At 41.9% G+C, this 23,576-nt stretch overlaps 1 protein-coding gene and 2 pseudogenes across 1 annotated transcript; 2 read left to right on the forward strand and 1 right to left on the reverse strand.

Moving 5' to 3' along the window:
• The first annotated feature begins 694 nt into the window (after positions 1-694).
• On the forward strand, positions 695-1,624 carry LOC102772752 (olfactory receptor 2AP1-like). The gene has a single exon (XM_006777897.1). The coding sequence runs from the start codon at positions 695-697 to the stop codon at positions 1,622-1,624; it is 930 nt and encodes a 309-aa protein (XP_006777960.1).
• Positions 1,625-2,251: 627 nt separating this feature from the next.
• On the forward strand, positions 2,252-2,695 carry LOC102773036 (annotated as a pseudogene).
• Positions 2,696-17,070: 14,375 nt separating this feature from the next.
• LOC102773326 lies at positions 17,071-18,620 on the reverse strand (annotated as a pseudogene).
• Positions 18,621-23,576: the final 4,956 nt, after the last annotated feature.

Raw genomic sequence — 23,576 nt, forward strand, 5'->3', positions numbered from 1 at the left:
CAGGTGGGAATCTTGGCTTCTTCCATCGCTGGGGCAAACCAAGCCTCCTGCTCTGTGGCCACTGCCATCTTTGTGATGGAGGGTGGAGTGACGGTTTATTTGCATATTACTCTTTTGTTAGATAGGATTGCTTATTCCTTCTTAAAGGCCCCTCAACTATGAACTAATATGGTTAGCTTTTCTTCTCACACTAAGACCAAGAGAGTGATGGAAATGAGACACAACTGCCAAAATAGCATATAAAAGATCAAAAGCCAGTGTTCAAAGAGACACTAAGTGGAGTAAATGATAACTTAGGATTTGGATTAGAAGATGCTCTAAGAAGTACATGAAGAGCCTGAAAAGAAGGCATGGAGAAAAATCCTATGTGGGAATCCAACAAAAATCTTGTGAAGAGGCAGTCTCTATCCAATAGAAAATCTCACTTGAGTCAAATTAAACAGGGGGGGACAGGGGACGGAGGAAGGGTTGAATAAATTCAACAAAAAAGCCTTAAGTCTACCAGACGTGAGGCCCTGAACCTAGGCAAAGTACCGATAATTAGGTACAGAGGTATAGCGGCAGATTCAGAAATTACCGGAAAATCGGGACAGCGGTCTGGTAGGATTAACCTCTCCTGAATGCTCCTGCACTCTTCTTCCCTTTAAACACCAACTTTGTTCCTTTGTACCTTTTTAGGCTGTAAAAGTTAGTAATGAAAAACCAAACCTTTCCGACAGAATTCATTCTTCTGGGACTAACAGACATCCCAGAAATTCAACTTGTCATCTTTATACTTCTCTTCCTGACCTACATATTTAGTATTATTGGAAACCTGACCATCATCACCCTCACACTACTGGACTCCCACCTACAGACTCCCATGTATTTCTTCCTCCGGAATTTCTCCTTTTTAGAAATTTCCTTCACAACCACTTTTACTCCTAGGCTACTGTTCAGCATCTTAACTGGGAAGAAGAGCATCAGCTTTGCTGGTTGCTTCACTCAATATTTCTTTGCCGTATTGTTTGGGGCCACAGAGTTTTACCTTCTGGCTGCCATGGCTTATGACCGCTATGTGGCCATATGTAAATCCCTGCATTACACGACCATCATGAGCAGCAGGGTTTGCACCCAGCTGGTTCTCTGCTCCTGGCTATGTGGTTTCCTGATCATCATATCCCCAATCATCCTGACCAGTCAGCTGGATTTCTGTGCCTCCAACATACTCAATCATTATTGTTGTGACTATGGACCCCTCATAGAGATATCGTGCTCAGACACAACACTGCTGGAGCTGGTTGACTTTATTTTAGCATTTGTGACCCTGGTGGTCACTCTGGTGCTGGTGAGTATCTCCTATGCAAACATCATCTGGACCATCCTGAAGATCCCCTCTGCTCGGCAAAGGATAAAGGCCTTTTCCACGTGCTCTTCCCACATGATTGTCATCTCCCTCTCTTATGGCAGCTGCATCTTCATGTACATAAAACCCTCAGCAAAAGAGGGAATTGCCTTCAATAAGGGAGTCGCTCTGCTCAATACCTCAGTAGCCCCTTTGTTGAACCCATTCATTTACACTCTAAGAAATAAACAAGTAAAACAAGCTTTCAAGGATGTGACCAGAAAGATTATGACTCTTTAATGAACACAAAGACCTCTGCTGGAGGCAAAAGCAAATAGCAATTAGCATAAAAGTGCAAAAGAGACAATGGAAGGCCAATGGACTTTGATACTCAGCAGGGCTGAATATCAGCATGACTGCCCTGCTGCAATTGCAATGGCTTGAGGTGATTTCCTGACCTGATAATCTTTACATTGTGTACCAAACTTTACCTTTGATCTGCCTGTATGCATTGCTAAAGGGCAAATGTGTATTCAAAGTGAATAAAAAGCAGGGGTGACTGGTCTCTAGGTGCCTCTTCAAGAAAGAGACTCCACCTGGCCCCCACCACTTAATAATTCGGATTTTTGTCTAGCAGTTTCATTTGTCCATCAGCCCCTCCTTCAGATCCTGAACCCCGCTGTGCAGGTTGCGGCACACCTCAAACTCAAAGAAAAACCTGAACACATTTATAATGTTCCTCTCCATGAAAACACAGAACTTCTCTAACACCCACCTTCTTAAAGCAATATCTCAGATGAATTTATTATGAAAAGGTATCCAAGTTATATTTCAAACTTGACAATGAGGGGGAAATCTTCCCCAAAAAAATAGTTTAAATATTTTTCTAGATCTGAGCACTTCCAGCGCCAGAAGGGATTGAACTTCATGTTGACTGTGTCCTAAGACCGCAGCAAAAACTGCAAACGCCACTCACTTCAAGACCCCCTCATATATGCGCCCCAAGATCACGTCTTCCCCTCTCTCCAAGGAGCTGCGGCAGAAGTACCACCTCTGATCCATGCCCATCCACAAGGGCAATGAGGTCCAGGGGGTTCGAGGACACTACAAAGGTCAGCAAATCGGCAAGGTAGTGCAGATGTACAGAAAGAAATATGCCATCTACATGGAGCGGGTGCAGCGTGAGAAGGCTAAGGGCACAACTGCCCAGGTGGGCATTCACCCCAGCAAGGTGGTTATCACCAGGCTAAAACTGGACAAAGATCGGGAAAAAATTCTTGAATGCAAAGCCAAATCTCGACAAGTTGGAAAAGAGAAAGGCAAATATAAGGAAGAACTTACTGATAAAATGCAGGAATAAATGTAACCTGTTGTGCACCACGGTTTAGCTGTAGGTTTTTAGCCTGGTGTGTATTCCTTTAAAATGGTTCAAGATGTCTCTGGAATATTTTGTTTCCTTCCTGGTTTGTTACTGATATGTGGCTCTTTATATCTATTGTTGCTGTTTGGTTTAATTTTATGAATAAAAATTAGAAATGTTTCTTTAAAAAAATATTTCTTTCTAGCAAATAGATATTTGAACCAGACATTTTAAAAATTAGCAAAAATGTGAAACAATACCGCTCATCTCGTTACTTTTTGAGATTATAGTTGTGTTAAATAAAAATATATTATTTGTGTTTTAAGATGTTTTTATTATAGTAATTTAAAACAAATTAATATATAGATTTTTTAATTTCTCAGTTTTGATTTCTAATATGAAATAAAATAATACAGATATAACCCTTTAGTAGATAAATTTTTATAGGAAAAAGATGTAACTATATAACTTTGTTAGTCTATGTACAAAGGAGGAACATCTGAATAAAATTAATGGTGGTGTCCACAAGACTGGTGGTCTTGGGCTTATTGATAAAGTTTAGCTTTACAAACCAGGCTCTTCACTTTATCAAAGTCTTTAGAAAGTTTTCCAAACATATTATCAGAAATACTAGGCAATTTCCAGAATAAGCTAATAATTACATCTTGCAATAAAGCTCTACTCTTGCAATAAAGGCCATCCTTTCTTAAGTTTGAGATAATTTTCCTTCTGATCCATTTTGCTCTGAAAATTCTAAAAATCTCTTCTTTAGACACTTAATACAAAAACTGTCTCTGCCTGTAAGGTTGATATTTCTGGTTCTAACTCTCCTCCAGTCATGAAATCGAAATGAAAACTACTGGTTTTCATCTGGTATCCCTAACAGAATATCCAATCGCTTCTTAAGGGAAGATTCAGAAGAGTAGGAATCTTGAGTTATGTTACCAAAACCTGTAGGGCTCCTTGAGGGTGCCTGAGCTGTAGGGGACATATTTTGTAGATGAACCTTGGGAGGCTGAGAGTGAAAGGGATACCTAAGGATGCCTTAGAAAACAGCATCCAAATATTTTAAGAAATTTTTAAAGTAAATTACCTAATTTATTAGAGGCAGCTGGCTTTTGTTATTGTTATTTTCCAGATAAGTCAAGTGGACGCAAATTCCAGTAGATTGTCTCTGCAACTGATCCCCAAGGTCAGTTCTTTGCAAAGCACCCCTTGGTGCTTCTTTAGACCAGTGATTTCCCATCTTTTTCATCTGATGACACACATAAACTAATTATGAAAACCTTGAGGCATACCAAAATATATATTTTACCCATCTGACAAAAGGAAAATAGGTATACTTTTGATTCATTAATACCAGACAGCTATTGTTGTATTGTCGGCTGTCATCATTATTATTTGATAGCCTAAGAGAAAATAGGTCAATGTCCCTGACTAAATAGTCACATGTTGCATATTTTAAAAAACTTTGTGGCACGTTGTTTGAAAATCACAGCTTTAGACCAAAAGCTAAAGAACAAGCAGTTCAGAATACTGAGCTTCTTTCTCCGAAGGCTCCTGACTCCTGTTTCTGCATGGCTTTTAATTAAATACCTTAAAGATTTGGGCATGGAAGCAGGATGGAAAGATACACACCCTGCCTTGGCCCAGCCCTGTCCTCTGCCTCAGGCCTGAGCAGTCCTGTGGATGTGTCCTACATCAGCTGCCTAGAAGCCCAGCAATCATTCTACAAATATATTTGCCTGCCTACATTATTCTCAGTGCTGAAGTTATTATGGGGCCTTTTCCTTCTCTGCACATCACTGGCTGCAGAAGAAAAAAAAAAGAACTGGTTTTTTAGAGGGCAGTTAAAATCGGGAGGACATAGAAACCTATATATCATAAGGTGTCTACATTTTATTTGAAGTGGTAAAATCTTGATTCTAAGTGGACTGGGAAAAGTAAGCATGTGTATTGTAATTTCAACATAAATAACATCAAATATTAAACAAAGATATAATCAAAATCACAATAAATAAATAAATGAGTTTAAATGGAATACTAAAAAAAAATCAAATAACCCAAAAGTAGGCATGAAAAGGGAAATAGAGGAACTGAAATAGAGGAAATAAACATAATATATAATAAATGATGGACATAAATACAAACACATCAATAATTATACTGAGGCAGGACAGTAAGCTAGGAATATTCCTCGGCAAGTGGAATTGGGCAACTGAGACAGAGAGCTGAACAAACTGGCCCAGCAATTTACAGCAGATACAGAGGGTCGCTTCCCTGGAGATAACAACTAGGCCTCAGGTGTATTTCAGCTTCAGGCCCAGAAAAGCAGCAAAACCAGGTCGGTGGAGCCAGGACCACTGCAATGACTAATAGTGCTGACCAATCAGTGGAGACCACAACCCTGACAGGGCACACCTGGAAAAACCACTGAGTATTGTATTGAGATCTCCCCAAACCGCCCCCTAAACTCCCAGCCTTCAAAGACCCCCATCCTGAGCTCTTCTCCCTTTCCGGACCACGCCTGCACCTTTCCCTTCCCCCTACAGGTGTGCATTCATAAATGCTAAGGGTGCCCATGAGATTTGCAACCAGGGGAGCAATGGGTAGCAGCAACTCAGCCCAGGCTAACCCCCTGAACCTCTCTGACTTCTCAGTGAGCCAAAGCAGCCCTGCCTAGGCTCATTTCTTCCCTACTACATTTCTAGAGAGCCAGACATTTCTAGCGAAGCACAAGACCTTATCTTCCCTAACCAAGGATACTTGAGAGTAAATGGTTTACACCTCTGCTCCCTACCCAGAGAATACATAGCTTAAATCATCCTGGTCAGAGATATAGATAAGAAATCGAATTAATGCCATTTGTGCCAGCCGAACAGAGGAAGTCTGGGGAATAACTAACAACAACAATGAGAGTCAAACAAATCCAAGATAGAGGCAAAGCTAACCAGAAAATGGCCTGGTCGCTCTATGCCTCCTTTTTGTACATCAACATATTAACAAACACCGCTGGGAAGCTGATGAATATTCTGCTAAAACCCTCCATGAGACTTCTCCTAAGGTTCCTGCTCCAAAGGAGATAAAAAGCTTCAAGACAAAAGACCCGGGTGTTCTCTCTGGAGCACGGCCATGATGCCTTTTCTTTCTCAGGTGTGAACCTTCTCCTAAACTCTAAGGGTCCCCATGAGACTTGCAATCAGGGGAGCATCAAGCAACAGCAGCTCGTCCCCGGCTTATCCCCTGAACCTGCCTCCAGTGCCCCTTTTCTCTGACTTTTTAATGAGCTAGCAGCAGCCCTGCCTCATCTCACTCCTGTCACTGTGACTTTTACTTCTCAGTGAGCTAACAGGAGCCCCGCCCCGCCTTAGCTCACTTTTGCCAGGGGGCTTCTCTGCATCTAGAAGGGTTCAGGAATCTGGAGAGGGGGCTGCATGTAAATTAATAAAGAGGCTAGAAATATAAATTTGGAATACATGGGGAGCCAGAGGAGACTTAGCTATAGTAACCAAGTTCTCTCTGAATCTCTGGACCCAGGGCTCTTTAGTCACACATTTTAACCTATAGCAAAGCAGATATACATATCAAAGGTAAGTTTGGTAAACAGTAGGCATTGTCAAGTTAGGGGAACTGCCCTCAGCTGTCTGGTAGCAGGCAATCATATGTACATTTTCAGGTTTGGGGAAATGCTTTCAGCTATTCCAGCAGGCCATAATATATATCTTCAGCCCTGCTGAAGCCTCAAGGTGCCATCAACCTTTTGATGAAACTTCTTGCATTTATGACATGATGGAATTAGCCTCCAGCACACTTCTTTCCTATAATATTTCTAGAGAGCCAAAGCAGCCCTGACAGGGCGGCTCTCTCCTGTTGCTTCTTCTATCTTAAGCCCTTCCTTTGTTTCAGTATTCCCAGGTTTAATAAATGTACTCTCAAAGTCACCTGTTCTCATGAAATCACATACTACAGGCCAATACGAGGCAGATCGCTCTGGGCCTGGTCCCTTTCCAGTGAGTGACAAGACCTTCTAAATGTGTATGCATTTAACAACACAGTTACAAAATATATCAGTAAATTATAGAAATGTAGGCCTGAAACCTATATAATTGTATTAACCAATGTCACTGCAACAATTTTAATAAAAAAGAAAAAATTGCATATAAGTAAAAACTTGAATAACGGAAAGAAGAAACAGAAAATCCACAATTACAATTGATGACTTTAATGTATCTCTCTCAATAACAAATATAATTAGTAGTCAGAAAATAAGCAAGGATATAGAACTGAACAACATCATCAGTCAGCTGGATATAACTGACATTTATAGAACACTCCCCCTAAAAACAGAAGAACACACAGTCTTTTCACATGCGCATGGAATATTTAACAAAATAGGCCATACCCTGGATTATAAGACAAACCTTAGCAGATATAAAAGAATTGAAATAATATAAAATATATTTAGCCCTAGCTGGTTTGGCTCAGTGGATAGAGCGTCGACCTGTGGACTGCAGGGTTCCAGGTTTGATTCCAGTCAAGGGCACATGCCTGGGTTGTGGGCTCAATCCCCAGTAGGGGGCGTGCAGGGGGCAGCCAATCAATGATTCTCTCTCATCATTGATGTTTCTATCTCTCTTCCTATCCCATCCTCTCTGAAATCAATAAAAATATATTTTTTTAAAAATAAATAAAGTATGTTTGTAATGGAATTAAACTTGAAATTAATAACAGAAATATGACCAAAATTTTTCAAGCAGTTGGAAACTAAACAACACACTTCTCTATAATTCATGGGCCAAAAAGAAAATCTCAAGGGAGATTAGAAAGCATACTGAACTGATTGAAATGGAAACACAATATATTACAAATTGTGATGCAGCTATAGAAGTGCTTATAGGAAAATTTATAGGATTAAATGCTTACATTGGAAAAGATGGAAAGTCTCAAATAAGTACTGTAAGCTTCCACATTCCGGGGGGAAAAAAGAGCTTATTAAATCCAAAGCAAGCAAAAGGAAGGAAATAATAAAAATAAGAACAGAAATCAATGAAATTAAAAACACAATATGTAAATCAATAAAACCAAAAGCTTGGTTTTTTAAGAAGACAAATAATATTGATAAGCATCTATCAGGACCAACAAAAGAAAGCGAGAAGACACAAAATTCCATTATCAGGATTAAGAGGGAATATCATTGCAAACCCTATAGACATTAAAAGGGCAATAACAAAATACTACACACAGGCATGTTATAGATGTTGACACAAGGAATAATTGGTCCTTTATTAAGATGGCAACACCTAAAGCCTTTCTGGCTTCAACTTTAACAGAATATATATAAGTAATTAGAAGAATCAATGTGAACTCTCAGGGGCTCAAATTATTCTGCTTGTGTCCATGGACTCTTGTCCATACAGATTTTGGAACCAAAGCCCATTCTTTAGTTATTCCTTGAAGGATACATATACTAGTATGTATATCAGATGTTCAGAATAGCTATAATCTGATGATGCGTAGGAGAATTCTCTGGAACTTCAAAAGAAGAGGAAGCAAGTAAGAAACAATAAAATGGTAGATACATAGTCTTTCTGCAGTTTATCTTTAATTTAGTATTTTATATTTCTACTCCAGTTGAATTCATATTCTGATTATAAACCTGTCAGCAATGAAGATGTGGACGTAGGAACACTAACAGATTTCTCCAGCAAGGGAAAGACAGTTTTCTTGATCAAAAAGGTACATGGGGGACATCTGCAATAGTGTCAACAATAAAACATTTAAATAAAAGTAAAAAAGAAAGGTACAGTGAAGGGTGTTTTGGAAGACACTTCTGGTCCTTCAAATCCTTGTAGGTAATCCTGCTCTAATTATCATGATGGCTCTCTTTCCTCATCAAGGCCATAATATTTATAAATGGAACTTTAAAAGGCTGTGAATTCAACTAACCGTGTAATTCAGTTCCCAGAATTAACTGCTGGGTTTGGCTTTCAACAATTTCCATTTTGTGGCTCTAAATGTAAAAGATTATTTTAGCATAGCCTCAGAAAAATCTGCATTTGATTCTGTTTTAAATGAGAATTTTTAATATAATGCAGTTGTGTGTGTTTGGTTTTTTTTGTCACCTTAAGATAGCTAATGGGGTAAGACAAAACCATTCTGCCGAAACATCGTGGAATTCCTTCTCCTTCTAAATTGCTCTACCGCAACCCAGCCGCGTGGCTCAGTGGTTGAGCACCGGCCTATAAACCAGGAGGTCACAGTTCAATGCGGGGTCAGGGCACATGCAGCTCTATGCCCAGTGCCGGTGTGCAGGAGGCAGCCAATCAATGATTCTCTCTCATCACTGATGTTTCTATCTCTCCCTCCCCTTTCTGCTCTGAAATCAATAAAAATATATTTTAAAATAAATAACTTGCCCTCTAGCAGTAGCTTCTCATCTCTCAGATCTTTGCCTGCGCGTGGTGTCGCTGCTGCCACCGGGCGGCGCAGATGTACTGGGCAGCTCCGGGCTGCCCTCCTCCCGCTGGCCGGGGGGAGGCCACGCGGCCTGCTCCTGCATCTCAGCCAGAGCCTCCCCTGACCGGATGCCACCGCCTCCCCGAAAGCTGCAGCCGCCTCAGCTCCAGTGGTCTTCTCTCTGCATCACCATCCTCCTCGCCTTCCCAGTCTCCTTCCAAGGACCCCCTTGCATCATTTCCCCTGGCTCCCCACCAGTTTCTTCCTTTCTCCCTCCACCTGCCTTCCGGCCCTTCGCCGGGGTCCTCCGAGCCCCTGGCCAGCCGATGCCTCCCTCCCTAACTCCAGGAGGCAGCTGAGAGGGATTGGAGGTGGTGGGGAGAGACAGATCTTGGACTCGTGAGGAGGGACCTCCCTGCCCTGTGCAGTCAACCCTCCTGGAAACTGTGAAGATCTCACTCTGCCCCCGCCCCCCGCCCCACCACCGCACCCCCAGTTTTCGAACCAGGATTTGCCCAGAGGCACATGCATTTGCCCCCTCTTTTGAATACAGACATTCCCTCACCTCGTCTTCCGCCCAGGACTCCCTCCCCAGTTATTCTCAGGCACCGATCTCCTGTCCGGAATTCCACTCAATCGTGTATTTCCTTCTCCTCTCAGAGCTGGTGGAACCCGGAACAGCTGCTCCCTCTGCCCTCCGACCATGAGGAGGGAGAGATGGGCTGCCGTGGGGCACGTATAACAATGTAAATTATTAGGCATTTTTGGTTGGATTTCTTTTGTGATAAACTACTTTTGTAACACAAAAAATAAAATAAAAAAGAGGACTGGGGTAGCAGCAAAGAGTTATTTTTAGGCTTTCTCGGCGGAAACAAAAGGAAGGAATAAAAGAAAAGAGGAGGGAACGAAGGGAGAGAGGAAAGTCACTGGTGTCTAATAATTATTTAAAGATTCTGAAAGAGGTGACTTTCCTGACGAGGGAAGAGCCTCCAGGGGCTTCTTTCTGCTTCCCTGCAGCCATCGGGAGCAGCAGCAGGTAAAGGAGGACCGGGCTCGAGGAGAAGCGTTCCTCTGCTTTAGCCTAAAGGCTGATGCCTCTCCCTGCCCAGGCTGCGCGTTTCTGGAAAGGGCCGGAGGTGCACAGTGGCCACTCAGAGCAACCCGACCGAGTCCTTCCACCAAGGCCTCGCAGACACCAGTGAGCTTCAGGAGGCAGCTTTCCTGCTCCTGCCGCTTGCCTGCCTCCTGATTGTCTCTGGAAAGCTGGCCACCACCACCTTGACCTCGCTGGAAAACCCGCCTGCAGGCGCCTATGCGTTTCTTCCCCCAAATCTGTCCTGCTTAGAAATTCGGTTCCACACTCTCATCCTACCCAAGGTGCTGCTCAACATCGCCCCCGGGACCAAGAGTCTCTGCTTTGCTGGCTGCATCGCCCAGGACTTTTTCCACATCTTCCTGGAGGTCACCGAATTCTTTTCCCTTGTGACTGGTGGAAGGGCATGTAATAGGAAGAGAACCACCGTTGTTTAACTGTTACTCACCTTACCAACTTTAGATAAGAGGTTTTCTTTCAGACCCTGGGAAACTGGAGGATATGTTGCAAGAAGTAAAACAGGGCTGAGAAAGACAAGACCCCTTGGAGCCCGGATGGATCCATTACTCAGCAAAGAAAATACTTTGTGAGAGCAGACCAAGGACAGGACACGCTTCGACTTCATCTGCGCCTGGACCCTGACCCCCTCCAGGAGTTTCCCTCAGGAATGCTGACCATTCGCTGGTCCAAGGAACGGGCTGAGCTGTTTTTAACCTCATAGAAGATTAGCCAACTTGTTATCAGACTTCAAGATCCTGGAAGAACACATACTGACCACATACCATACAGGCTTTAGCCTGGCCCTCTGCCCCTTGCACTCAGCCCTTCTTCCTTATCCCAATATAACCAGCCGGCTAGTAGGAGATGTTACAGCAGAATTTTCAGGATGACCTCCATAGTTATCTCTCCATACTGCCAGCATTATTAGAATAAACATTCATGCATGATTCATCCCTGTCTCTGCTTAATTTGGCTCAAGTGGTGACAGGCAGCCTCAGACCCATTTTGTGTCCGGTATCACTTACAGCCATGGCCTGTGATGGGTACATTGCCCAGCGCCAGCCCCTCCACTACCCTGATGAGCGGCAGAGTCTGCACATGACTCATCCTCACCTGCTGGCTGGCAGGATTCTCCATCGTTGTGTCTGTCATCTTGACCAGTCAGCTTCCATTCTGTGGCACCCACATCAAGCACTTCCTCTGTGAGTATCTGCCTCTAATGGAGGTGGTCTGCAGTGGGCCGAAGGTGCTGGAGATGGTGGCCTTGGTGGCAGCGCTCAGCACTTTGGTGCCTATCACCCTGTCCTATATCCAGATTCCTCCCACACCCCAGTCCCAAAGCTACTTCCATATGTTAGGTGTTTGTTATGGTGGCACCCCACTTCCAGGTACCAGAATCTGTATTAGTTACCTTTTGCTACTTAACACATTATGCCCAAAACCTAGTGACTTAAAACAACAAACAATTATTATCACCGTAGTTGTTTGCAAATATTCCCCATTCAGTCTTTTGCTGTGCATTTTAGTTTGATGTAGTTTCATTCATTTATTTTTGCTTTTGCTTCCTTTACATTTGAGGTCAGGTTTATAAAATTCTCTCTAAGACAGAGGTCCATACATTTGGTACCTATGTTTCATGGACAAAAAAGTGTTTTACATACTAACCTGACAAGTTCAGGCTCTACAAACTCAGAGACCAAAAGTAACCACCTAAAAATTCCTAACTAAACGCAGATCATGAAGGGTAGTCCCATCCTAGGTCTGTAGCTTCCTTGACAAAGGTCAGTCTTTACCTGAATTGAGCGGGTCTGTTGTCTTTTGGCATCTGAGATAACATACCTTTGGAATGTCAAAGTCTTTACCAGACCCCTCAGGGCACACCCACTGCATCAGAGCATGAGACCACAGAATCCTCATTGTTATAGGAATTGTTAACTATCCTATACCCACCAATATTTTTTTTTAAGTATATGTCTCTCCATTTTACTCTTTATCTAATTTCAGTGATTTCCCTGCTTTGCTTTCTCCCACCTCCCTAACCTACCACCAAAGAATTTCATGTAACCTTTCTTATCTCTCTTCCTTTGAGCCTAATACAGGGTACCCCAAAAACATGTATGCACATTTTGATAACTCACTTAATTTTCACTCCTTTTCAGGTTTAACTGATTTGAAATAATGGAGGAAGCCAGACTAAGCTTTGCACAAAGAAAATTTATACACTAGACTTTTTTATGGAGATACATAAAAGATTAAGTTATGGTACAAAAACGGCAACAGTTGACAAATTGAGGGCGCACAAATACCAAATGAAATGATTCCATTGCTTTGAGTTATCAGCAGTGCCTGGACCAGAATGGTCACCAGTTTGAAAACAGGTGTTGATAAAAAAAAAAATTCATTTCTGTGGATTCTTTTACATTTTGAATATGAACTGTATGTTAATAAACACTGACTTCATAATCATTCAAATTGTGTACACATTTTGGGGGGATTTTCTGTTTGGGAGGTCTATCCATAGCTGTCATTGGGGTACTTAGGTCCCCTACTATAATTGTGCTTTTGTCAGTTTCTCCCTTTAGTTCTGTTATTAGTTGTTTAGGAGGTGTGCAGGAGACAGCCAATGATTCTCTCTCATCATTGATGTTTCTCACTCCCTCTCCCTTCCCCTCTGAAATCAATAAAAATGCTTTTTTTAATAAAAATTAAAAAATATTTTAATATGTTTTATATAGTTTGGTGCTCCCTGATTAGGTGTATATATACTGATAACTGTTATGTCTTCTTGATGTATTGTCATCTTTATAATTAAAATATATCCATCTTCACCCTAGCTGGTTTGGCTCAGTGGATGGAGCGTTGGCCTGTGGACTGAAGGGTCCCGGGTTCGATTCCAGTCAAGGGCACATGCTTGGGTTGCGGACTCGGTCCCTGGTAGGGGGCATGCAGGAGGCAGCCGATCGATGATTCTCATCATTGATGTTTCTCTCTCTCTCTCCCTCTCCCTTCTTCTCTGAAATCAATAAAAATATATTTAAAAAATAAAAATAAAATATATCCATCTTTGTTTCTTGTTACCTTTTTTATCTTGAAATCTATTTTGTAGATATAAGTACGGGTACACTCACTTTTCTCTGGATACCATTTGCGTGGAGTATCATTTTTCCACCCTTTCATATTGAGTCTATATTTGTCTACATCTTGCAGCTGAGATGTGTCTCCTAAAGGCAGTATATGGTTGAGTTTTGTTTTTTGATCCAATCTGCTACTCTCTGCCTTTTTATTAATGAGTTCAGTCTATTTACAGGTAGGGTGGCTATTGATGAATGAAGATACCATTTTATCTTTTATTTTCTGATGCCTCTGTGTCTCCGTTGTTTCTTTACCCGTGTTTCTGTCTGCTATTGTACTTTGGTGGTATTGATATTTTCCCTGTCTCCTTTCTTTGTATGTTATATGTCTCAGTTCTAGATTGTTATGTGTGGTTACCATTAGGTTTATGCAAAAGTAAGCTTCCTATATACAGTAGCCCTTTTTCTTCTGACCACATCTTATCTCCATTCCCCTGTGCAAATTCAGACCTTAACCCCTCCCCTTTTATGTTTTCATTGTCTCAAATTATCCCTTTTTATGCTGTGAGTTTATTTCCTAATTGCAGAAGCTATTGCCTTCTTCCTGTCTCTTTTAAATGTTTTTATTTCCTTTAACCTTTATGTGATATTAGGTGTATAGTACCCTATTTTGAAAAAAGGGTTGCAATAACCTGCTTCTGTCTGCCTGTTGGTGATCTTACACATGGCTTTATGATCTTTTGCTTTTTGCTTAAGGTAGAATAACCCCCTTCACTATTTCCTGTAATGTATGTATTGCAATGGTAGATTCCCTCAGGTTCTGTGTGTCTGGAAAAGTCTTTATTTCTCCTTAATGTCTAAAGGATAACTTTACGGGATATATTGTTCTTGGCTGGTAATTTATCTTTTTCAATAGTTTCAATAGTGGAATATTTGCTTCCACTTTCTCCCAGCTTGTAGAGTTTCTGCTGAAAAATCCAGTAATAATCTAATGGGATTTTCTTTTTAAGTCACCATCTTCTTTTCCCTAGATTCCTTAAGAATTCTTTATCATTAATTTTTTATAACAAATACATGTCTTTTTTAATATAAATGGAAAGTAAATATTCATTGATGCCAGAAATAATCTATCTTCAACTCTAGGCTCTTTTTAAAAGATGCAAATCATTGTTTCAAAAGATACAAGATGCACAGATAAATCACATTCGCTCCTTACAAATGTTAAATAGCCCACAATTTAAATTCATAATGAACAATGATAATGTTTCAGTAGCTTGAAATGTCAGTTGTCCATTCCATAATTTTTTATGAATAAAAAAAGAAAGAGCTAATCATGTACCTTAATATTATCATTTATGTATTACTCCAAAGTACAAACCACTCAAAAGATAGAGTCCCATGCTTATAGGTATTATAAAAATACTGAGACATGTATCAGTCATAACTCATATAATGAAAACTATATTTTGGAATATGTTTCAAAAAGACAAGTCCAACATTTCTCTTTGGTTCATAAAATACAAGAGGTAGATTCAAAGACAGTAAATGCCTATTATGTCGCTAAATTTTCACTAAAATGTTGGCAATTTATATCAGCAATTACTAGAAATCAAACAAGTTTAGAAACTAAATTTTAAAAACTGGTAAGAATAACTTCCACTAATAAGTGTTATTCTAAGTCCTAATCACATAAATCAGAAAAGAGAGTTGATTACAAAAAAAATAGCTCTAATAAAATAAAAACATGCTATCAATATTAAAAATTAGGTTTTCTATATCATAACATGTTCTAAAACTTGGGGCAAGAGAGCTTATGAATGTGTATGTTCATAGATTGGGCCTTTTGTTTAAATATAAGTACCTACTATGGAAGATTAATATTTGCTACTACTAATATGTACTATTCTCTTAGGTTTGTGCTGTGGAGGATTGCAGGTTCAAAGAAATTCAACAGGGAGGAAGGACAGGGAATGTCATTCACCCATGATCAGCCCACTTGGAGTAATTCAGACATTTCAGATGACAAAGAATGGTCCCCAGAAACCTTCCTAGTTAAATCTGATTCAAGTAGGAAACAAAGGATGCAAAAAAAAAAAAAAGAGACGCTCCTCAAAAGCTGATCTCCATAAAAATGTTTTGGTTCCTGGTACCTTTCAAAGCAAAGACAGAATATAAACAGAACCCTTCAAATAAGTTGTCTTGTGTTGATAACGTAACAGGAATATGCTGACAGTCTGTGTGTCCTCTTAGGAACCAAATTACAGTGCAAGGAAAAGAAAAAAAAGGCCCACAGAAATAAGTATTATTTCATCACTCCTCCTTATACAAAAATGATATCAATAGACTAGGGTATTCGCATGCCTTGAAATCCAGCCACTTATGTTCATTCTTATTTAGCTTAAAGGAAGGTAAGAATAGAAACCCTATATTTATTTGGCTGCCGGAAGGTATGTCTTTCATGCAATGACTTTCTATTAACAGCTCTACAAGGAAATGTTAAGAAGTCTACAAAGGCATTCAAAATATATTAAACAGTTTAAGTGTTGAGGTTTTCCAATCATCTTGCATTTAAGAAAAAAACAAGTATAAAGAAGCTGTCATGCCATAAGCGGTTTGGCTCACTGGATAGAGCGTCGGCCTGCGGACTGAAGGGTCCCAGGTTCGATTCCAATCAAGGGCATGTACCTTGGTTGCGGGCACATCCCCAGTAGGAGATGTGTGGGAGGCAGCTGATCGATGTTTCTCTCTCATCGATGTTTCTAACTCTCTATCCCTCTTTTTTCCTCTCTGTAAAAAATCAATAAAATATATTTTAAAAAAAGAAGCTGTCATAAACTTGAAGCATCCAAAAATAAAGATGGATGATTTATGATTCCACCACACAAAACAGATTTAGTTCAAGCAGGTTCATGTTTCAGACTGAGGACTCAGAGCAGAGATTTGTAGAAAGGAGTAAGAAGAAGAGATAAAATTCAGTTTTCTGGCTTTTTCAAAATTGTATGAGCTTATCAAAACTATGATTTTTTAAACATTCCTGTATATAGAAAATTGAGCCCAAATGTTTAAATGATCATTGATAAGCTCTGTCTTTTTGTGAAAAAATACTTCTTTGCCATCAACTTGCAATTCTAGAAGAAAAAGTCCTTCTAGAGATTAATGAGAATCTACACCAGTGGTTCCCAAACTTATTTGGCCTACCATCCCCTTTCCAGAAAAAATATTACTCAGCGCCCCCTGGAAATTAATTTTTTTATAATTTTAATAGCAATTAAACAGAAAGATATATATATTAATGTTTCTACCTTTTTGGTAAAATATAGTAAAGAAAGGTGTAAATTAGAAACATTGAGCTTCACAGAAACATCTAGAATAACATTTAGCTAAAAAAAAAAAAGAAACATTGAAGTTTGAAATTATGAAACTACTTAGTGAACTCAGAATAGAAAGGTAATACAAAAAAAGTTAAAATAAATGCACCTGTGGCCATCACCACCCCCCTGGATCGCTGCAGCGCCCACCAGGGGGCAGTAGCACCCACTTCGGGAATCACTGATCTACACTAATAGAAGAGAAAGATGCAAATTGACCATACCTTTGCGACACCTACCAGCCAATCAGGAGTGAGCATGCAAATTAATCCAACAAAGGTAGCAAGTTAATTTGCATGTGCAGGCGCCAAGCAGCCGGCATTCCGCACCACCCCAGCCGCTCCGGGCCTCTGGGCAGCATGGGAAGGTGGAAATGCAGCTCTGGGCCGGAACGAAGGCAGAAAGGCGGCTCCGGCCAGAGCGAAGGCAATGCCGGCAGCCACGGGAAGGAAGACCCATTCTTGTATGAATCTTCGTGCATTGGGCCTCTAGTTTCAGTATAATCGCGCTAAAGCAAATAAATAGTTCAACATATCATTTCTGGGTGACTCCTAAAGTTTGTTTCATATTTTCATAAACCACATAGCTGATGCCTACAGCCGGGAGCACCTTCATGAATTTTGGGTGATGCCTCAGTAAAGTCCCGGTATCCCACCTTTGGAAATGATTCGTGGAAAGAAGCCAACCATGCACAGCTGTGGGCTTCCTTCAGTCATGGCTTGAGCCTGCGTGTGTGTTCTCACCAAAGCCAATGGGTAGCTGGTCAGCTGCCCACAGGTGCTGGACAAGGTGCCACACCCAGCAACACTGCCACTCCAAGGTTCACCATGTCTTTGGCAAAATGGTCCACCCAATGGAGCTCATACACAGCAAGGTCCATACCTGCGTAAGGCCTGATGCTTAGTAAATTGGGAATATAAGCTTTGAAGAAACTCCCATGCCCTTGTGTTTCAAAATCTTCTTGGCACAATGGAACAGGCCGGAGTAGTGCCCAGTTCTGCCCCCGGCCAGTGTGGTGCTCAAAACCTCCATAGGATAAATAAACGTGTGTGCAGGTGCTCCAGCCATGGAACCAAAAACAAATCTCTCAAAGGTCCCTGTTTTTTGTCCTTCCTCAGTACGCATCTTCTTGTTCTGTCCATATGCTGAGAAGTTGACAGCCGTCTCCAGGGCAATTTTAAGAATATTTGTGCCATTTCCTCTCCAAAGAGAGCGGATACCTCCTTCTTTCACCAGCTGCCAGAAGCCACCATATGTGTTCATTTTGTTGGATTTTGAACCATGGACCTGCATCATGACTTTGAGACGGTCCAAGGGCACAGTGCTTGTGTGGGAGATGGCACCCACAATGCCTCCCGCCAGAAGCTGCCTCCACCACTGTCCCGACTTTTTCTCATCTTCCATGAATTCATCCTGGATAGTTCAACTGTCTCCTATGTCAGTACCAGTGGAATGTTTCCAGAAACAGAGAATTCCCTTGATATCTATAACAGGATTAAGTAAGAAGTAGTCCCTCCATTCCTCCCAGCCCACTGTCATCATTCCATCACTATCAATGCTTTAAAGAATCGACTCTAAAAAAAAAAAAAGAATCAACTCTGCTTGTTTTTCAGAAATAGTTATCCCTAATATCTGGAGAGACTGGGCAATTTCGGAAGCCTTAATTTTTCCATCATTATTTTGGTCCAAACCCTTAAATGCCAATTTCATTTTTTTTCTCATGGTCTGTAAGGTTCTTCATAAGTTCTTCAAAATCCAGCTTCCCATCTTTGTTGGTATCACTAGTAGTAAAAATTCTCTCCTCGGCGTCCTGGCCCAGGGGGATGCCCAGGTTCCAGAGCCTCTCATGCAGCTCGCCGATGTTCACCATGCCATGCCCACTGCAGTCCAGCTGCTGGGACAGGGTCTTGTAAGGCCGCAGTGGCCCAGCGTCTTGGCAGGCGGCCGCTGCCAGCTCAGCATGGTCCCAGAGGCGCGGGGCGACGCGGCCCTTTATCATTCACTTTTGCAGTTTTAATATAATGTGCCTTAGAGAAGGTCTTTTGGATTGAGTTAATTAGTTTTCTCTTTGCTTCTTGGATTTGAGGATCCAGATCTTTCCATAGGTTTGTAAAATTCTCATCAATTTTGTTTGTTTGAATTGGTTCTCTGTTCCCTTCTCCCTCTCTTCTTCTGGTATAACTATTATTCTTATACTAGAGGCCCAGTGCACAAAATTCATGCACGGGGAGAGGGAGTCCCCTCAGCCCAGCCTGCACCCTCTCCAATCCAGGACCCCTTGGGGGATGTCTGACTACCGATTTAAGCCCGATCCCGGAGATCAGGCCTAATCTGGAGCTGAAGAATTCAATAAAAGAGATGAAGAACTAGCTAATGAGCTTAGGAAATAGAGCTGATAAGATGGAGGAAAGATGGATATTTTCTCTCACAATCTGTGACCACTGGCTCCTAACTGCTCACCTGCCTGCCTGCCTGATCACCCTGAACTGCCCCACCCCTCCACCCCCGCTGACCTGGTCACCCCTTACTGCCCCTCCCTGCCAGCCTGGTTGCCCCCAACTGCTCCCCTGTCAGACTGGTCGCCCCACGCAGCCTGCTGGTCATTACTGTTACTGTGATGACATCCTGGACAATTTACATATTCCTCTATTATTAGTATAGCTTGCTCTTTCTGATGGAGTCAGATAGTTTTTCTCTCTTTTTTTTTTACTCTCAAATCTCTGCTTTCTTCCATCTTTATCATTTCTAGATTTCTATCTTCGCTATCACTAGTTCTTTCCTCCATCTGATCAGCTCTATTTCCTAAGCTCGTTAGCTAGTTCTTCATCTCTTTTATTGAGTTCTTCAGCTCCAGATTTTCTATTTAGTCCTTTTTAAATATGGAATCTCTTTAATAAAGTACTCTTTTTCTTTGTTCATTTTATTTCTGAGTTCATTAAGTTGCCTATCTGAGTTTTCTTATATTTCATTGCATTTTTTCAGAACTGCAATCTTGAATTTTCTGTCATTTAAATCATGCATTTCCATAAACTTAAAGAGTTTATTTTCTGGAGATTTTTCATTTTCTTTCTGAGCTGCCTTGTTACCTTGGTCATTCATGGTATCTGATGGATTATTTCTCTGCCTAGGCATTTATGAGTATGAAATCTGCTTTTTTTATTGTTGACAGTATGTACCCCTATCTTCATAGCAGCATTATTTACAATAGCAAAGCCCAAGTAACCATCACTAGATGAGTGGATGAAATCTGCTTTTTTTTAAGAGTGTTTATCACTTCTCTGTTTAGCAGGTTGATAAGAAATATTTCTTTTATTTTCCAGTAGGTGGCACTGAAGCACAAGTTTTTAGTTTCTTTTCACTTCTCTGGTATCTCGAATCTCTGAAGAGTGGTGGAAAGGCCCTGTATTCCCTGGAGAGGTGGGCATCTCCTCTGTGACCAGGTCCCCTTGGTCTCAGGGCACCACCCTGTGGGGGGATATGGTGGGCACTGGGGTTCAGCGTCTGTGAAATCCCAGAGTTGCCCCCACTGAGCTCTGCCATGATGGCTGGGGGAGGGGAAGGGGGGGTGGGCTGGGAGAGGCTGGCTCATGCGTTTGTGGCTTTGTTCTCCTCCTAGTAACGGTAACTGCCAGATCCCAGCTGCCTCGCCTCTGTATCTCCACCCGTCACTGGGATTCGCCACAGCGTGTGCCTGCCACTCAGAGAGGAATTCTTCTGCCTCTCCAGTTCTCAGGGCTGTGGAGAGTGTGCTCTGTAACTCGACACCTAACTGCTTACAGCTTCTTCTAGGGCCTGCTGCTAGCTCTGGGAATGCATGGGATGGGGCCAGGCTCTGTAGCTTTGTCTGCCTGGCAATGGTGGCTGCTAGACCACAGCGGCCACACCTCTGTGTTCCACTTCTGCCCTGGTCACTGGGTTCAGCCACAGTATGTGTTGACCACTCAGGCAGCAATGGCTGTGCTCCCTCTCTGCCCTGGGGGCTTCCAAGTGTGCGCGCTGCAGCCTGATTTGTCCCCTGCTCCCACAACCCACAGTGAGCTCCAGATTGCATCCATGGCCCTGTCTCTGCTCTCCCCTCTTACTGCTTCCCTTATTCGCTCCAACTCACCCACCTTCAGGTGTCTCAACGCGTAGATGTCTCAGACATGCTTGTGTGTTGAGCAGGGAATCCTTTGTTGAATTATCGCTGTCCGACTTATAACTTCAAGGGGAGAACCCAGAAGGCCCTCTCACACTACCATTCTGCTGATGTCACACAGAGATTACTTTTTAAGATAATAAGACACAGAGATTTATCAGGAGTTTCTTCTCCCTACTATGGCCAAGAAACCAAGAGTCTCAGTGGATGACAACAATTCTAAATCTGGAACTGACTCACTGAGAGATACATGAGATGCTTAAAAAGGTAGGAAAACATGACCCGTGTGGTTGTGTAACCAGACAATAATCAGTGGGTCCGGGCTGCCTGTCACTACCTGAGCCAATCCAGCAGAGACAGGGTTGAATCATATATGAGTATTTATTCCAATACTGCTGGCAGAATGGGAGAGCAGCAGGTCATCCACAAAAATCTGCTCTGCCTCACACCATAAGCCAGCTGCTTATTTTGGGTAGAGGGACAAAGATTACATGGGGAAGTAGGCAAAAGGGATAAGAATAGGTACCCAAAATGGGCAGATTACAGGTGATGCAGGCTAGGGGTTTGCAAAGGCCTGTCGGTATGCAAAGGGCTGGGGTTTTCAAAGGGCTAGTGCCTCTGGTTTCTGCAACAAGGTTGTTCATCTTTCCATGATAATGGGCAGCTACCCAGGATGGGCCGCATTTTCTGGTGAGCTCCCAGGTCCTGAGTGCAACTGCCTGCTAGGTTAGAATGTGCTTTCTTTAAGCAGAATAAAACAATCACGGTTAACAGAGAGAGAGGGTGTACGGGCCTTTCATGGGGGACGAGGTAGGGACCCAGAGTTTCAGGGATCACTCTTTGTCGGTGAATTTAAAGCATACGAGCAAGAATTTGAAGTGCAGAAGAGAAAAGAACCTAGTAGCCCAAATGATCAGTTATAAAATCAACCAAGATCTCTAAATAAAGGGACTTCCGTTGGGGGATTTGGCCTGGTTCTACCTAGTGGCTGACATGGGTTTATTGGAGAAGGCTTTCTCTGAAGTGGATGCTTCTTTGAAATGGGAACATTAAATCTGGCACTTGCATTACAAAGAACAAAAAAAAACTGTCACGGCTAACACTTCCTGCTTGGTTAGGACAATGTGAGGCTAGCAAACATAATGCAACCTATCTGTTCATGTTGACCAACTTAATAAATACAATTTTTTTAAAAGAGAGGGCAAGAAGAACCCTAGCTGAACTCTAGGAAAGGACGTTTAGCTTGCCGCTTGTGTCCAATTTGAAAGCATCATGATAAAACTTAGCAAGAGATATAAAGAGCCCTGACAGGTTTTGCTCAGTGATTAGAGCATCAGCCCAAGGACCCAAAGAGTCAAGGTTTTGATTCCAGGTCAAGGGCACATTCCTCCATTGCAGGTTTGCTCAGCACCCGTCAGACAACCAGTCAATGTGTCTCTCACATCAATGTTTCTCTCTCTCTCTCCCTTCCTCCTCCCTCTTTTTCACTCTCTCTGAAAATCAGTGAGGAAAAATATCCTTGGGTGAGGATTTGAAAAAAGAGAGAGAGAGAGAGAGAGAGAGAGAGAGAGAGAGAGAGAAATGTCCTGATGCTTAGTATCTTGGAAATTTATCTTACAGAAGTAATTGAACAAAAGCAAAATCATATACATAAAGCTGTTGGTTGCAGAAGTACTTTAAAAAGCAAAAAGCATGGAAACAAATGTCCAGCAGTACACAACTGGTTTAGTAACTTATGGTCAACAATCTAACACTTACCATATGTTTTAAGAAGGAAAAACTGAAAGTATGTGAAATGAGTCAGCATTACCCAACCTAGAAATTAACATGTAAAAATTAATTATAGTCATATTAGGATGGTAGAACTATGCAATATTTTTTTCAGAAATGTTATCAATATGATTGTTAAATCTTTTAATTGATAATATTAAATGAAGACATGAAAACTATAAAGTAAGTTTGATAGGTTACTTGAGTGATAAGTGGACAATAAATGATGATAGGCATGAAAGGGACCAAGTAAAAGCTTTTCTGCATCTCCATCAGATGCTCACTTCTTAAAAATCCTATATAATAAAAGCCTAATATGACACCGAAACCGGATTGGCTCAGTGGATAGAGCGTCGGCCTGCGGACTGAAGGGTCCCAGGTTCGATTCCGGTCAAGGGCATGTACCTGGGCTGCGGGCACATCCCCAGTAGGGGGTGTGCAGGAGGCGGCTGGTCGATGTTTCTCTTTCATCGATGTTTCTGACTCTCTGTCTCTCTCCCTTCCTCTCTGTAAAAAATCAATAAAATATATTTTTTTTAAAAAAAGCCTAATATGCTGTGTCCATTTGTGCAGTCGGCCATTCAACCAATCTAAGTGTAATATGCTAATGATATGCTAAGGCCACTCAACCATTTGCTATGACGTGCGCTGACCACCAGGGGGAAGACACGCCAACTGGTAGGTTAGTTTGCTTCTGGGGTTCAGCCCGATTGGGGCTGAGTGAGATAGGCCAGACATGCCCTGGAGCACTCCTGTGGTCCCTCCCCAGCTGGCCAACCTCCCATGCCCCTCCCGCATCCATCCTGACCCCGATCATGCACCGGTGGGGTCCCTTGGCCTGGCCTGTGCCCTCTCACAATCGGACTGAGGGACCCCCACACACACCCCCAGTGCACGAATTTCATGCACTGGGCCTCTAGTAACTTTATAACATCTTCTAGACCAATGTTTGAACAAACAACTAGGCACTATAATTTAGTGAAATTGGCACATAAA

This window comes from Myotis davidii, unplaced genomic scaffold (assembly GCF_000327345.1).
Source record: "Myotis davidii unplaced genomic scaffold, ASM32734v1 scaffold509, whole genome shotgun sequence".
Taxonomy (NCBI): Eukaryota; Metazoa; Chordata; class Mammalia; order Chiroptera; family Vespertilionidae; genus Myotis; species Myotis davidii.

What these genes read in the sequence shown, in the direction of transcription:
- LOC102772752 (XM_006777897.1), top strand. Translation starts at nt 695, where the DNA reads ATGAAAAACCAAACCTTTCCGACAGAATTCATTCTTCTGGGACTAACA.